Below are 17,500 nucleotides of genomic sequence, written 5' to 3'. Positions count from 1 at the left end.
CCTGCAGGCACTGACACTAATGAAGCATTGATTGTTGAGTCCTACAACGAACACCAGCAATGCCCACCCCTCCTGCCGCCATCTCCATCATCCCCCCATGCCCCCCCTACCGCTGTGAGTTTTGTGCCTAGAAGGAACCTGAGTGACACCTAACGGCGGCTGTGACTGTTGGGGAGGCGGCGAGAAGTCGTGTGGAAGGCTTGGTGTCGTGTTTAGTCTTGTAACGTGAGCGGAAGCAGGTGTGGTGGGCCTTGGGTTGCACGGTGTGGAGGACGGGAAGACAGGAGACACCTTCGTTTGGTACGCTAGTTTCTGATCCTCCTTCTTAGAGACGTTGATTATCTAATTACACTTGAAGCCTATTTGATAATTGCCATACCTCTATCTACCTATCTACTTCTCTATACCATTCCCCTTTCTCCCCTTCTCTGGCAGTCACGTTCGTCGAGGTCAGGCTGGCTAGGAGATTAAAGGACTGAGCTTAGCGAGAAAAAGATTGAGGTGTTAACAGGATGAATGACGGAAAGACTCGAGAGCAGGAACACACAGGGGGATTAAACGAGTGTCTGAGAGACTGACGGACTGAAGGGACTGGAGGCTTGGAGCAGTGAATGAGGGTTTAAGTGACTAACGGGTTCTTAATAGCAGGCAACCTTGGGACTAAAGATGGGAGCGGGTAAATGAGAGATCGAGAGGAGAGGCTGAGAGAGATTGGAGGAAGAAATGGTTATGGAGATGAATGCCTGTATAGAGTGACAGTGTAATGATGGTGATGGTTGTGATGTTACGTATGGTGATGATGATGATGGAGCTGGTCTTAGTGGTGATGGTCATGGTGTGGGTAGTGTGAAGTGATAATGGTGGTGGTGTTAGAAGTGGAGGTTATGATGGTAGTGGTGGTTTAAGTAGTGGTGTTAGTAGTGTGAGGGGATGATGATAGTGGTGTCAGTGGTAGTGATAATGATGGTGATGGTGATGGTGCAAGTAGTGGTGTCAGCAGTGCGAGGGGAACATGTAAGTGACGTTATAGTGAAACCAAATTGTCGAGTCCGTTTTGGCGTTGGCTTCCCCGGGTCCCTTCCTCCCCTCTGCTCTGCCACACTGTTCCAACACCTATATTTTCCTCTCTTATATTACCTATAGCTAACATATGAGAGGAAGAGATAGGTGTTGGGACCGTGTGGCAGAGCAGAGGGGAGGAAAGGACCCGCGGGAGCCTACCCCAAAACGCGGTCTCGCCAATTTGGTTTTAATGTAGAGGTGGTGATGATTGTTGTGGTGGTCGTTGTCTTTAGATTTATTCCCTTTTATTAGGTGGAACAGGAGGGCAGGGCCAGAGTGCCCCTCAGGGTTGGGTGCCAGTTCCCTCGTAGCAGGGCACTCGAGGAGATAGTGAAGTAGCGGGCAGTCTTGATCTTCCTCTCAGTGCTCGCATTCCCTCAGGCTCATGTCGTCTGGATCCAGTACCGACAGGCATTTGTAATTGTGGTGGTGCTTGAAGAGGTATTAGGGATGGTGTGGTAATGGTGGTAGAGGTGCACGTGTGGTGATGGTTTTGGTACTTTTGATGGTGGTGGTGGTGAGTGTGGTACTGGTTTTATGGTACTTATGATGGTGGTAATTGTTGTGGTGAATAGGGATAGAAGTAATGGTGGTGGTGGTGGTGGTGGTGGTGCAGCCGTTGGGAGCATATTCTGCGGGGCGTCGCGTTCCCCGCACTTTACGAGTCTTCAAATCGGTTTCGGATTTAGCTTCGTTGTAACTCGAGTGTGACGTCCCCCTCCCTCCCCCCTCCCCCCCCCCCCTCCTCCTCTACCCTGCCGCCTCGCTTTTATATTATACAACACCTCGCATTGTAATTTTTCGGCGAATATTTACACGCTTTTAATGAAAGCAATTTGACAAAAGCTTCCTATTTAATATTAATAATGCATATCACTTCTCATGAAATTAATTCTCTGATCGCCTAATGATATTTGGTGTATCTTTTTGTTTGATTGAATGAAGGTAAGAGTCAACATGTAATTTATATTCGTGTCTGATTTTTGTGTCATATTTTTTGGGGGAAATATTTAACTATATCTTTTCGGAAATGAGACAACGGATGAAATAAAGTGTGATTGGGTTTTTTGTGATTGGGTTTTGATTGGGTTTGATTGGGTTTTTGTGATTGGGTTTTTTGGGGAAATATTTAACTATCTTTTCGGAAATGGGACAACGGATGAAATAAAGTGTGATTGGGTTGTTTTGTTGTTTTGGCCACGAGATTACCGTGTTGTGCACAGGAGACACGACTGGACACTGAAAGCAGGTGTAGGATACAGAGCATGATGTAGGATGTGGCCCATATGACACAGGACACAGGACTATAGGCTGCAAAGAGGCACACACACTGCCTCTTACCCCCCCGCTTTCGTCACTGTGGGGGCGCGGGTCAACAGGGCATACAAGCTTCCCTCTTCGTCGCGTCTCCTAGGTTGGGTGCGCGCCGAGTCTTCATGCACTGCTCCACTCGCCTCCGTAGTTACCACCGCTGCTGTTAAGGCCTCATGTGGCACGCTGGGACGACGGCTCGGTCTCTCGGATTCTGTGTTCTTCCCTGAAGGATCCGGCAGTCGTGGGAAGGTGTGGCGTCGGCACCTCGATGAGTGTCAGGGAAAGCGCACGGTTTTCTCCTCGATTTGTTAGGGCGATCGTTGTCTCGCTGAAAGGCATGGCATGATTTGCTTTACAGAGAAGACTGACGCATCGTAGCGGGAGTGCAGCTCTGTGGTTTTATCGTAAAGAAATAAAGGATGATTAACTTCTGCTTACCTCTAGAATTTATCAGAACAACAAATGCTTTTATTTAAACATGTCGCTGTAACGGTAGCATTTCTTCATGCAGTGACTGACTAGTTGGTTATGTCCCGTAGTTCAGCGTGTTACTTTTGGCATCGTCTGTTGTAGTGGTGATTTCAAAGGCTGTTGTGTGGCTCGTGGCCCCTCAGATGCCCCCCAGCACTGCATGCCTGTAACGGGTATGTGCCAATCAGAAAACAACAACTGCGGGAAGACGTTAGTAGCGGTGTTGAACGTGTCTTGAACAGCATTGCTTTCACGCAGTCACCAACCTAAGCTCATTTCATCACTGCTGTCAGTTTGGTATAGCTCATACTCCTCTCTATTAAACCTTTTTTTTATTAACATCGTCACACGCCTATAGGATCAATTAGTTAGAATTTCCAGTGCAAAAAATAAATTCTTGCCGCCTCAATATGATAACTGAATTATAGGAGATGGAAGTGAAATTTTCATAGCACAGCCGAGTTTTGTTTTTGTGTCGTAGGGCAAGAACATGTTTTTATTTTTCCTCGAACGGATGTTGCAACTCAGAATAATCATGTCGCTCTTCTAACGTGTTTATATGTCAGACATGTCCATCTGTTCATCATTCTAACACGCCTCCCTGTCTGTCTCTACGTTTCAATAGATGGAGATAAAATACATATGTAGATAAAGATGTAGACATATGGGTAGATAGATAAACAAATAAAACAGGTAAATAACTAGGTATACAGATCAATGCACGAAGCAGAATTCACTACACCACCATCGGACAAACAGAGAAAGGTGGAAGACGGTTTTTTTGGTCATTCAGTAATCTAGCAATAACTGAAGAAGACAATGATGATGAATAAAAAAAGGGAGATAAAATTTAAGCGTTTACCGAAGCAGAATTCACTACACCACCATCGGACAAACAGAGAAAGGCGGAAGATGTCTTTTTTTGGTCATTCAGTAATCTAGCAATAACTGAAGAAGACAATGATGATGTATGAAAAGCATAATAAAGAAAATCGTGATGACTTTGTCTTCAACACTAGTAAATGCATTAAAGTAAATAGATAACGTAATATGCAACGTCGTTCTCTCAGTCTATGTGCCTTTGTCTGTTAGTCCGTCTACCAACGAGCCTTAGATCTTGTTGAATAAAGAAGAACAGGCGAGCCGGGGAGAATCTCGAGAGAGCAGGTGATGTGTGTGTGTGTGTGTGTGTTTGTGTGTGTGTGTGTGTGAGTTGGTGGGGGGGAACGAAGCCTTGGTCGGCCCCCCCCAAGAGAGAGAGAGAGAGAGAGAGAGAGAGAGAGAGAGAGAGAGAGAGAGAGAGAGAGAGAGAGAGAGAGAGAGAGTCGAACTACTACAACAACGACAACAACAACAACAATAACAATGACAACAGCAACAACAACAGCCGTTACAAACAACTGAAACTACAACACACACACACACACACACACACACACACACACACACACACACACACACACACACACACACACACACACACACACAAGCGCGCGTCAGTATGAAGAAGAGATTTAGATTTTGCTAAAAACTTTGATTCTCAACAAATTCTTTATCCGTTAAGCCTATTCAGCTGCCAAAGTCAAATGGGAAAGTGGGCCATAGTTTTGAAAAATTAACAAACAAAAATATACAAGTCCTACGTATCTTCGAGTTGGTAAACCTGAATATCTGCGAACCCAACCCACTCTCGGAAGCAAATGGGGAATAGTTCATGATGGGAAAAATCTGGAACAGGCCAAAACAATAGCTGCGTATCCCTGGCTGGATGTGCCGTCCGTCCAAACAGTCCAGTTAATCAAGAGACGACATCGTGCAGCTGCGGCCCGCGGTCTGGAGCAGAGGGTGGATATTCTCAAATGCCTCACCTCACCTCAACTATTTTTAAAGGTCGAGAAATAAATCAGTCGGGTTTTCATGAGTGCATCCTTGGGTTCATGGCACAGAAAATGGGTCAAATTACCACCAGGGTCATAAAACTACCCGTGGAAATACCCCAAACTCCAGTGAAAGCCTTGTCAAATAAAATGTGAGCTTGGGTCCCGAAATGTTTGAGGTCGGATTATGGGCCGTACTACAAGTCCAATCCAAGAAGTTTCGGGTCCCTAAATAGGTCGGTTTAGGGGCCGTACTACAAGTTCAATCCGAGAAGTTTTGAGTCCCTAGAAAGGTCGGTTTAGGGGCCGTACTACAAGTCCAATCCGAGAAGTTTTGAGTCCCTAGAAAGGTCGGTTTAGGGGCCGTATTACAAGTTCAATTCGAGAAGTTTTGCGTCCCTAAATAGGTCGGTTTAGGGGCCGTACTACAAGTTCAATCCGAGAAGTTTTGAGTCCCTAGAAAGGTCGGTTTAGGGGCCGTACTACAAGTTCAATCCGAGAAGTTTTGAGTCCCTAGAAAGGTCGGTTTAGGGGCCGTACTACAAGTTCAATCCGAGAAGTTTTGAGTCCCTAGAAAGGTCGATTTAGGGGCCGTAATACAAGTCCAATCCGAGAAGTTTTGAGTCCCTAGAAAGGTCGATTTAGGGGCCGTAATACAAGTTCAATCCGAGAAGTTTTGAGTCCCTAGAAAGGTCGATTTAGGGGCCGTACTACAAGTTCAATCCGAGAAGTTTTGAGTCCCTAGAAAGGTCGGTTTAGGGGCCGTACTACAAGTCCAATCCGTGAAGTTTCGGGTCCCTACAGAGTTCGGAATGAATAACTCTGTAGGGACCCGAAACTTCTTGGATTGGACTTGAAGTACGTCCCCGTCCCCATCCTCGACAGCATCACAGACTCCGAGACGCTGGTGTTCGTGATGAAGGGTCGAGAAGATGCGCAGCGTTTTGATAATTCACATTTTTTTTTTTATATCAAAGGATACGGCTGAAGGGCAACAAAAAGGGTACCAAAAAAAAAGCCCGCTACTCGCCGCTCCCACAAAAGTAAAAAGTAAAGAGTAGCCAAAAGAGAGGTCAATTTCGGGTGAAGAGGTGTCTTGATACATGTAGCTGTTCTGTATTTATTGTAGGTAAGAAGGGTTTGGCTTGTACGAAAGTGTTGCGGTTTTTTTTTTCTAATTTGATTTTCCTACTTATTTTTAAGGGTAATCGCATACGTTGTTTTGAATAGATATATGCAGCTTGGTTTTTGTTTGTTGTTGTTGTTGTTTCGTATATATCATAAGTCTGTCATCATGGCTGTCAGGGCGTACGTGTTGCATTCTATTCTGAGCTTACTACTTTTTTTACCGTGATTCTTGTACGATGACTCCAACATTTTTGTATTTTTTTTTTTATCATTCTCTGATGTTTTTATTCCATAGCAGTCATCGCAGGTCATTAGCCTAAAGAGCAGACTTGTTGCATTCCCAGATTTTAGCTTTGATATTATTTAGAGGATGATTTTCGTTTTATGTTAAAAAAAAATGTCCAACTTTTTTGTTAATCTCTGATTTGTTCATGCCATATTTATCGGAGGTAATTGCCCATAAGAGCACGTGATGCATTGATAATTAAGCTTTTAACTTTTTAAAAGTCTGTCTCGAACTTTTTAAAAAAAATTTGCAGCTTTTTGAAACTCTACGGATTACTTACTTTATATTTATCGTGAGTACATACCCGTAAGAGTATTATGCTGCATTTCTAATTAGCATTTTTACCGCTACCATTTTGCAGGCGTAACGTTCTTGTTTTCCTCCCCCAGACCGGGACTTCTGGTACTCCCAGGCCAAGGGACACATCGAGGACATCCTCAACGCCAGACGTGCCTCCAATGGTTACGCCAAGAACGTCATTTTGTTCGTGGGTGACGGCATGGGCGTGTCCACCGTGACCGCGGGCCGCATCCTGAAGGGGCAGCGGGAGGGCTACAGTGGGGAGGAGTACCGCCTCTCCTTCGAGAAGTTCCCCTACGTAGCACTGGCCAAGGTAGGTCCCGCATTCACTTCTGAGTCTGTAGAAGCCCGGGTCGCCTGGCTCTGAGCCGCGCAAAAAGGAAAAGGAGACGGAAGTAATTATTTAATGTTTTGTTCGCCACAGATTTTGAAATGCAAGCTGTGGATGTTTTCTTGCATCGAAAGCAAATAGTTTATTTTCACACGTGGTGAAGCTTAGTAGTTGTTGCCTACCTCAGACTGTTTTTTGTAAAGTTGTATTTCGAGCCAAAGAAGTTAATGCGCCTAAAAAAAAAATTCTTGATCCCTATGGATCCATTTTTAGGCTCCTGTTTAGGGCCGACTCCTTCTTCTTCATGCTGGAGGGTGGCTGTCATCACGCCTGTACCTAAAGGAGCACCATCCTCTGTATCTCATTACAGGCCAATATTAATTAGTGCAGTCTTATATAATGAGACTCCTACAGATGAGTTTTCAATTTTATGCGAAAACCCAATAACCAAAAATTTCTTGGTTGGTGGTACAGTAATTGTTAACTGAAAAAGTAATGAGAAAGTTTTTTTATTTTTTTATTCACTGCATGTTACTCGCCTCCGGTACATACACCCAATATGATATCGTTACCTTAGTGAAGACGTTACTGATTCCTAGAACAACTGCCTGTGTGATTTTTTTCTCGCTAAGCAGTTCTGGTTTTGTACCAAATTACTTATTCTCCAAAGCGTATTTCATGCGTAGGAAAGGTTTTCTTTTTTAAATAAGTTCAGACAGCGCAGGATGAAAATGGAATAAGGTCTGTTGAAGAGACAGCCTCGTAAGGTTACTTCAACAAGAATGGAATTGACTTTTCTTCTTAGGAGTGCTGAGTCATCGCCGTCACGTGTCATTCACCTTAATCCCATCCAAGGCTGAGAGGATTGGGAATTCGTCTCTCTCTCTCTCTCTCTCTCTCTCTCTCTCTCTCTCTCTCTCTCTCTCTCTCTCTCTCTCTCTCTCTCTCTCTCTCTCTCTCTCTCTCTCTCTCTCTCTCTCTCTCTCTCTCTCTCTCTCTCTCTCTCTCTCTCTCTCTCTCTCTCTCTCTCTCTCTCTCTCTCTCTCTCTCTCTCTCTCTCTCTCTCTCTCACACACACACACACACACACACACACAGAAGAAGAGGTGTATACATGATGAACATAGACATAATCGCGTGCTTTCCCTTTCCATTACTCTGCGCAAAAGAACCACATAACATTTAAAGCTACAACGAATTACTCTACATGCCGGATGGGAGCGGGAGCGTGGTTCGGCGAGGCAGGACCCGGGGCAGGAAACTATTCAAATTGCATCGCGTCCGCCACACACGAACGGGGAAGCGCAAACACAAAGCATGTCTCGTTGGGGGGAAAAGTTAGCGCGGTGCGTCTTCCCTTTACCGTGTTTCACTCCATCGCTTTGCTCCCCAACCTTGTCCTCTTCAAGCCGTTCCCCCAAGACGCAACACCAGCCTCCCAGGTCCTCTCCCGACTGTAAGCTGAGATGCAAACCGCTCGGCCCAGCTTTACCGCCAGGCGCGTGGTCTCCTCCTCCCTGCATCTTTGTCCTCATCCCTCTGCGTTTTCTCCTCGTTGTAGTCTTCCTCCACTTTCCTTTATTTTCTTTTATGTTATTATCTTATTCGCCGCTTCTTCCGCCTCCCCCCGCTTTCCCTCGTCCCACCCTCTTTCCTTCCTCATCCTCTTTCCCTCTTCCACCTCTTCTCCTCATCATCTTTCCTTCCTCCTCCTCTTCCTGCTGCTCTTCCTCCTCCTCCCTCTCCGTTTTCTTTTCGTATTCTTCCTCCTTTTCCACTTTCTTTTTTTCTTTATATTATTTCGTTATTCGTCTCCTCTTCCTCACCCCCCCTCTTCCCCTTCTCTCTCTCTTCCATTTCCTCCTCCTCCTCGTCCTCCTGTCTCCTCCCTCCTCCTGTTTCTGCTGCTCCTCCTCCTCCTCCCCCCTCTCCGTTTTCTTTTCGTATTCTTCCTCCTTTTCCACTTTCTTTTTTCTTTATATTATTACCTTATTCGTCTCCTCTTTCTCACCTCCCCCCTCTTTCCCTCCTCTCCCTCTTTTCCTCTTCCATTTCCTCCTCCTCCTTTTCCTCCTCCTCGTCCTCCTATTTCCTCCTCCCCCTCTTTCCCTCCACCTCCTCCGCCTCCGCCTCCTGCCGCAGCGTGCCGGGCGCCACTATTGGTACTTGGGTCATGATGGCGATTACTGCCGCTCCTCGCAGCACTTGATGTTGATAATTGCGCCATGCCTCTCCCGAACGGTGTTGTCCCGGCGGCGCGGCGAGCCATCAGCGGCGCGCCTCCCCCGGGAGCTGTTCTTGGGATTTCCTCGTCTCTCGTATTGGTTTTCTGTCTTGCTTGTGTTTTTGGAAAGAGAAAGGATGTGCTGGATGTATTGTTGTGTTTTCCGTATGTTGCCCAAAACTTTTACTCGGCATTCTTATCAACAACATTTAGGTCTTTAATTTTATGACCCCTGATTTGTTTAGGATCATCGAGTTTGCAGGATCGTTCTTATTAGGAGCAGCTCATGAAACATACATTGCTTTTAGTCACTTTTGGAGAACAGATGTGTACGTGTGGTGTTCGGGTGGGGAACATAAGCATTCCACCTCAGCCCACCTCGTTGAGTCCTCAGCACCAGACGTGGACGTTGTTTCTGAGTTTTTTTTTCTTTCTGAACATTAACACGGATACGGGTGGGCAGAGGAGACTAGCCCGTCCCGCCGCCCCGGCGGGGCGGGCTAGTCGTGCACTTAAAGGAGTGTTTTCAATATTAAAGGAGCTGCCCCGTGTAAGCCTATTGGCCCCTTGCAGACTTTTTCTTTATTCATACATATTTATTGACGACTTATTATTCTGAGTGATATATGTATGTCGTAAATAATAAAATACCGTGATCAGTTTTGTTTGTTGAAAGTAGTAAGAGTTATTTTCATCACTCAAAGCCGGCTGTATGCTTGATGAATTATTCAGAGCTGTTTTCCTTCAGTCTCCTGGCTGTTGCAGGTAAATATTTAATAAAATAAGAGGTGTTCAAACGTGAAAAATACCGCGTGGGGTTTGCGAGAACCAGTGAGCGTCCATTCTCGTTTATTGCGTGTTGTGGAACACTTGGGAACCACCTGTAGCCCGCGATCCGTGACTTGGCGCCAATGAACACGCGAGGCTCGGCGGCGCGGCCGACATGAGCCTTAAAGAGTACCGCCACGCACACCAGTAACCGCACCGCCTAGGGCTGCATTATCTGTGTCTTGCAATGGCATAATGACCTTGGTAAATGTTTACGAAAGAGGGATATTAAATTTTTGTATTATTCTGCGTTATTTATTACCAAATCAACTGTAAAAGTTTACATGAAATTGTAAACAGCTCTTAATGTGTAGGATTATTATTAGACCAAGGAAAAAACATACTTATTAGTGCCTAAAAAACATTATAACCGAAAATAGTTTATGAGCAAAATTATGATCCTTCCCAAGCTCTACATATATACATATTAGAAGGTCTTGCCGCCGCCCTTAAGGCCCTCTACGCCGCTTGTTCTTGACCCGCCGTGGTAGTGGAGAGACTGAGGAGAGGCGGGCCGGGTTGAGGAGAGGAGGCGGCCGGCACGCCAACAACAACACTGGGCCGCCGCATGTTTTATTAATCTAGAGAGGGCGAGTGTTTGGGCTGCGGCAAGGACACGCGCGAGATTAAAACGACTCCCTTCATGGATTATTAGTGCTCTTAGGACTTATGTTCATGCTGCAGTTGTTTACCGCTTAAAGTCATACGAAAGACACACACACACACACACACACACACACACACACACACACACACACACTCTGACGAGAGAGAGAGAGAGAGAGAGAGAGAGAGAGAGAAGAGAAGAGAATATTAAAGATTATTTATTCACGTTCAGTTTACGCCCACCACAGCCACTACCGCTACCACGAATAATCTGCCTCACGCCCACACCACCCGAACAGCCTTGAGCATAGAGCCACAATCATCCCCCCGTCCCGTTGAGCCTTTGATTGTTCTGTGGACGCGACGGAAACTTTGCACCGCGTTCTGTGGCGTCCAAACAACAATAACAACCGCAACAACACTCTCGAGGGCAGAAGTTTCCAGCCACAGAATTAAGGAATCAGCCAACAGGACGGAGTGAGGGACGGACGGACGCTGCGGATCCTTCTAATTGCGTCCGCACAGACCCTCTCGAAGACTCTTGAAAGGTCCCCGACTCATGATTTTTCCTCAGATCAATTCCACGAATGACTCGCTCAATATCAGGGAGGGAACAGCTGTCCTTTGCAATCCCTCTCACATCTGTCACCAGCCAATTGTCGGATTCTGGGCCACGCCGCGCACGCCGAGCCAAGAATTTCGCCGACTTTCACACACGTTCATCTTTTTTAAACTTCTTGATAGTATACAACTTTAAGAATGAAGAAGGAAATAGCACCTCTAATCTGTGTTGTAGTATTTAAGTGGAGGTGTTGGAGAAGAGGATCGATGTGCAAGGCGTGTGTGTATATGTCTGGGTAAGGGGGAAGGAGGTTGTGTGTGTGTGTGCGTGTTATCCGCGTGATGGAGGCGCCGCGTAAAAAACCCGAAGTGTGTATAATCGTAAAGAAGTGCGATACGCGAGTAAGTGGAAGAGGCAACTAAGCGATAAGTAGTCAGACCGAAAACAATGGCGAAGACAAAGCCATCGTAGAACAAATGGTGCATTGTGTAGTCGTCTGCAGCAGCTGGCGCATGGTGTGTGTGTGTGTGTGTGTGTGTGTGTGTGTGTGTGTGTGTGTGTACGCCCAAGGTTGCGTCACTCCTTGCCTTTTATTCCCATCTCTCTTCACTCACCGTCCTCCTCCTCCTCCTCCTCCTCCTCCTCCTCCTCCTCCTCCTCCTATACCTCTTTCTTCGCTTATTCAACCTTTTCTTCCACCACTTTTCTGTACCTCCTCCTCCTCCTCCTCCTCCTTCTCCTCCTCCTCCTTTCTCTTTCCTTCTTCGTTTATTCCCCCCTTTTCTTCCACCACTTTCCTCCTCCTTCTTCTCCTCCTTCTCCTCCTCCTCCTTTCTCTTTCCTTCTTCGTTTATTCCCCCCTTTTCTTCCACCACTTTCCTGTACCTCCTCCTCCTCCTCCTCCTCCTCCTCCTCCTCCTCCTCCTCCTCCTCTTCTTCCTCTTCAGCTTCCTTTTCCTCTTTCACTCCTCGTCGTTGGTCGTGAAACAATTATTTTTTTTGCTTTTCCACTGTAATTTTGCCTTCTTTCCCTACTCACTGCAGTTGTGCTGTTTATTTTTGCATTTTAAAGCAGATGAATACTTGCACGAGCACACACACACACACACACACACACACACACACACACACACACACACACACACACACACACACACACACACACACACACACAGAGAGAGAGAGAGAGAGAGAGAGAGAGAGAGAGAGAGAGAGAGAGAGAGAGAGAGAGAGAGAGAGAGAGAGAGACACGCAGACAGACGGACATAATGATTCGTATATCCTAATCAAATTGTGCGGCAAAAAAATGTGTGTCGATTTATCAAGGGAAATTGGTTTAAAGTTTTTGCTTCAATATTGACTTCGGAATTAATAAGTTTGAGGGACCAGCACGTTCTTCGCCTCCTCGTCGCTTGCCTTGCGCGCTGTTTGCATGAATTCTGAAACAACGGCGACGCGCCTCATTGATATTTCTCGTGGTCTGCTGACTTATTCAAAATGTGCAGTGCAGTAAAGACGTGTGTGTCTGTGTGTGTGTGTGTGTGTGTGTGTGTGTGTGTGTGCGTGTGTGTGTGTGTGTGTGTGTGTCAGTGGGTGCATTTCCCTTCTCTTTCAACACAATTTTCTGCTTACAAGAGTTGCCACGGGTCAGGGATCAGCCAGGACAGTGTTGCCTCAGGTCACGGGGCTGGGACTGCTGCATGGGCCGGGGCGGAGGGGACTGTCAAAGGGGCTATGGCCGGTCCAGGGGCGGGGCGGGGAACAGTATCACGGGGGCTGGGGCTGGTGCAGGAGCGGAACGGTGGACATGTAGCCGGACATTCGGGCCCCTCACATCCCATTAGTACCCTTATATTACTTCCTGTTGTGCTCCGGGTTTGCATCTTTCTGAGGTGGACTCAATTTGGGACTCCCCGTTCGGTTTGTAATTGTGATGAACGTTGAATGTGATGCTGGCATGTTTCTTGCTTGGTGTCCGAAGACCAGGAGTAACAATACTAATAATAATGGTGATAATAATTATTATAATAATAATAATAATAATAATAATAATAATAATAATAATAATAATAATAATAATAATAATAATAATAATAATAATAATAATAATAATAATAATAATAATAATAATAATAATAATAATAATAATAATAATAATAATAATAATAATGACATTGTTTACTATTATATCATCATTATCATTGCCATCATCATTATTATCATTATTTTTATCATCATTATGTTGTTAATAGAAACTTTGTATTGTTCGAGTTTCGGTTCGCGCTGTTAACTCTTTTTTTTGTGTGTGTGTGTGTTATTTCTTCTCCACGCTTCGTTTCTTTATTTTATTATTTGTTACTATTTTTTTAGTGTTCTTAACGCATCCACTCTTGCACGTATTGCCTTTATGATGCAAACTTTAGGAGCATAGCTACGAGAGCTTGGCTTAATAGGGACTTACTTATAAGTTAAACCTCGTGGCGGAGGTATTATTCGAGTTTATGCTGCCTTGCTGTAATGCCGGCGCTGTAGTTCGCTCCTCATTCCCGACTTGTTAAGGCTGCTGCTGAATAAGTGTAGGAAAGTCTGAGCACAGAGGTGACGCCTTGTGCCGCGTCACTGGTGCCTGCAAGGGCGTGGTGCTGCCTACTTATACTCCGTCGTCCCCGACCCTGTCCTTAGCCATGTCTGGTTAGCGTAACTTTAAAATCATGGAATTTGGCCCAATGAGCTTACATTTTTTTTCTTGCGGCTTACTGATCTGCTGGAGGACGCTCCGAGCTGCTTCGGTAATTGCCGGTTTGTCCACTTCACGTTCTGTTTTCCCGCTGGGCCGCGGGTGCCTCGGGTGGGCACACGGAAGCAGGAAATCATTTAAAGCGGCATTATTTTCTGAGAGAAGATTGTTTTCATGTGAATAAAACAACGACTGCATCCAGTTTATTTACTGTGCTTCAGTTTCCATAATAGAATTATTGCTCGTTTGCAGATATTTTCAGGAATAGATTTTCGTTGGTGGTTGATTATAAAATATATTAAAGAACTTTTTTACATTTATATGTGACTCGTAATAAGTAATAACTTTTTTTCAGTAAGGTTGCAAGTGTCAAAGCAAGAAAATACTTTCCGCAGTAAGCCGAGGGTGATTAATTTACCATTCGTGTGCAAGTGTGCCGCTGGCAAGTGTTGTGTTCTTAGCTGCTCACCTGATAAACCGCTACTTCAGCGTCCTCAACCCACAATCCGACGCCCATTTCACGAGCTCTCCCTCAGGCCATTCCCTTGACAGCAGTTCCAAAAATTTCAGCACGCCAGAGTCCGCTCTCTACGAGCTTTCTGTGAACCACTTTTGCTGATTAATGGGTATATGGAATTTTTTTTCCACTAGTATGACGCAAGCATGCCAAGAAAAAATACTTGAAGTTGAAATATATTTGAAATTCACTGAAGGCGAGAACATGTTTAAAGCTGCGGTCGGTTTTTGAGTTGGTAATCAATGACATCTCTTAGTAATGGTTTGGATTACGGCAACGAGAGCCAACGGAGGAGAAGGACAAGAGGAGGAGAATGTAAGGAGGCAGGGAGGACATGGCCTGAGGAGTAAAGAATGGGGGAAATACACTAAAAGGATAAATGTAATGGGGAGATTACTATATATTGCTCTCTAACGACTCCACGAGAGGCGGAGCTGTTGATTCTTGATATATAAAAAAAAAAAACATGTACCTCTATAATGGAGATAAGATGAATGTGCGAGACATCTGCGTTTCTCATTGGTGCAGCGGAGGGATGTCTCGTGATCACTCTCGTGGAGACAGACGAAATAAATGAAAATAAGGTTGTCTTCGTTGAATCACTCATTAGTTAAGGGCACCGAAGATTGTGTCATGCGGGACATCCAAGAGTTAGCAGCGGCAAACCTCTGAGGCAACGACCTGAACCCATACTTTCTAACATTTTGAGTCTTTAGTGCATATGTTTTTTTGTTTTTGTTTTAGATCGTAGAAGTTGCAGGGATTTCCGTGGATCTTTCGGTAGTGTTGCAAGATTATCACACGATGAACAGAAAAAGAAGACACATGAAAGCACGATCCATCTCCGCAGCCTTCAAAGAAATACCGCAACAAAAAGCCGAAGCGTTTGAAAATACGTCGATTCTGCGCTGCCAGAGTGAGGGTTTGTGTTTACGTTAGGTGTGTGTGTGTGTGTGTGTGTGTGTGTGTGTGTGTGTGTGTGTGTGTGTGTGTGTGTGTGTGTGTGTGCGCATATATCCGGTACTCCATATTCCACATGCACAGTTGGTTTCATCGATAGTGGCCGCGTGTACCGTCTGTATGGGCGATGTGTGATTTCCCTTCAGCAAACAATTTCCGAAAAAAAAGGAACAGTTTATACAAGTCTGGTTCAAAGAGTGAGAGTCGTTGTTAAAAGCTGCCCATACAACATCCACACACACACACACACACACACACACACACACACACACACACACACACACACACACACACACACACACACACACACACACACACACACACACACACACACAGAAATTGAGTGTGTGTGTGTGTGTGTGTGTGTGTGTGTGTGTGAGGTATATAGAGCCGCCCTCTGTATCGCCCGCACTGCTGTCCCCGCTTCACCAACTCTGAAAAGGAGTCCCTCACTCTCCGCCGCCAACTTCACCGCCTCCACTTCTTCCCTTCCCCCATCACCCCCTTCACTTCTCTCTCTCACTTTTCCCCTCCCCATCACTCCCTTTACCTTTGTCTCTTCCCTCCATCCCATCCCCATCACCCCCTTCACTTCTCTCTCTCACTTTTCCCCTCCCCATCACTCCCTTCACTTTTTTCTCTTCCCCTTCCCTTCCCCATCACCCCCTTCACTTCTCTCTCTCACTTTTCCCCTTCCCATCACTCCCTTTACTTTTTTCTCTTCCCCATCCCATCCCCATCACCCCTTCACTTCTCTCGTTTCCCATTCCTTTCCCTTTCTTCTCCTCTTCTATATTCCCTTTTCCTCCTCTTCCCATCATCCCCCTTCATTTCTCTCTCATCCCCTTCTCTTCCCATCATCCCATTCAATTTCCTCTCTTCCCCTTCCCTACCATTTCTTCTCCTCTTCTCTCTCTTCCCTTTCCTTTCGCTTCCCATCTTTCCCTTTCCCGTCCTTTTCCACTCCTCTCTGTTTCCCTTCCATTTCCTTCCCTTCCCTTTTCCCTCCTTCCGTTCCGTTCCCTTACCTTCTTTTCCCTTCCTTTCCCTTCCCTTTTCCTTCATTTTCATTTTTTTCCTTCCTTCCCTTCCCTTTCCTTTCCTTTCCTTTTCCCTCCCTTTTCTTCCTTTCCCTTTCATTTCCTTCCGTTCTGTTATGTTCCTTTCCTTCCCTTTCCTTTTATCTCCGTCCCCTTTCCTTTCCTTCCCTTCCTTTCCCTTTTTTTTATCTTCCGTTCCGTTCTGGTCCTTTCTCTTCCGCTCCCTTCATTTCCCATCCTTTCTCTTCCCTTCCGTTCCGTTCCCTTCCCCTCCTTTACCTTCCCTTCCTTTCCCTTCACTTCCCCTCCCTTCCTTCCAGCTCCATTCTTTTCCGTTCTGTTCCGTTCTGTTTCTTCCTTTCCCTTCCGCTCCGTTCCCTTCCCTTCTTTCCCCTTTCCTTCTCTTTCCTTCCCTTCTTTTCTCCTCCGTTCCGTTCCTCTCCCTTCCCTTCTCTTCCCTTTCCTTCATATCCTTTCCGTTCCTTTCTCCTATGCTCCGTTTCCTTCCCTTCCCTTCCGTTCCCATCCCCTTCCTTTCTCTTTCCGTCCCTTCCCTTCCTTTCCCTTTCGTTCCGCTCCCTTTTCTCCCCTTCCTTCCCTTTTCATCCATTCCCTTCATTTTCATTCTGTTCCCTTCCGTTCCCTTCCGTTGCGTTCCTTTCTCTTTTCTTTCCTTCCATTCCTTTCTCTCCCGTTCCCTTCCCTTCCCTTCCCTCCGCGAGCCCGGTCTATACAGGCGTGAAGATTTTCTCGCTGGGAATATTCAGTAGCACTTGCTGTCTTTGGCGTCCCACATCTCCTGCGTTCATGGCCTCCTCTGTTCTTCACTCCTCATCATGCAAAAATGGAATTCACACTACGTCCTCCTCCTCCTCCTCTTTCTCCTCCTCCTCCTCCTACTCTTGCTCCTCCTCCTCCTCCTCCTTCTCCTTCGGCTCTTACACCCACATATTCTTTCTCCTCTTCCTCCTTACCACACGATTATGTAATCCCTGTAAAGCATGTCGTCGTTGGCGTCATTTCTATCTTCATTATCCCGTTCCTCCGCTCCCTGTGCTGATGTGTTTTTTTGTGTTTTCTTCCCCCGCTGAGTAAGGGTTTCGAACGCGGTATTACAGTGTTTAGCCGCGCCCGGAGCAGCGATCAAGGGCTCTGATGACTGGGTTTTGCCTTGAGCCCGGGCATTAGTGGGGCTGGGCGTGGAGGAGTGCCTTTAAAGCTCGTCTGATCACTTTTCACTTCATCGCTCGTTTCCCT

The 17,500-nt window shown here is 45.9% G+C and overlaps 1 protein-coding gene across 2 annotated transcripts in view; it reads left to right on the top strand.

The window, feature by feature from the left end:
* LOC126996493 (alkaline phosphatase-like) overlaps positions 1–17,500 on the top strand; it is a 245,281-nt gene that overhangs the window by 71,010 nt on the left and 156,771 nt on the right. For both annotated transcript variants that reach the window (XM_050857006.1, XM_050857008.1), the window contains one exon: positions 6,528–6,751. In XM_050857006.1, coding sequence (XP_050712963.1) covers positions 6,528–6,751 — 224 coding nt within the window. The remainder of the gene's footprint in view (positions 1–6,527; positions 6,752–17,500) is intronic.

Source organism: Eriocheir sinensis, chromosome 10 (assembly GCF_024679095.1).
Source record: "Eriocheir sinensis breed Jianghai 21 chromosome 10, ASM2467909v1, whole genome shotgun sequence".
In the NCBI taxonomy this organism is placed as follows: Eukaryota; Metazoa; Arthropoda; class Malacostraca; order Decapoda; family Varunidae; genus Eriocheir; species Eriocheir sinensis.
The sequence above is the reverse complement of the archived record's forward strand: the minus strand, read 5'-3'. Positions and strand labels throughout refer to the sequence as shown.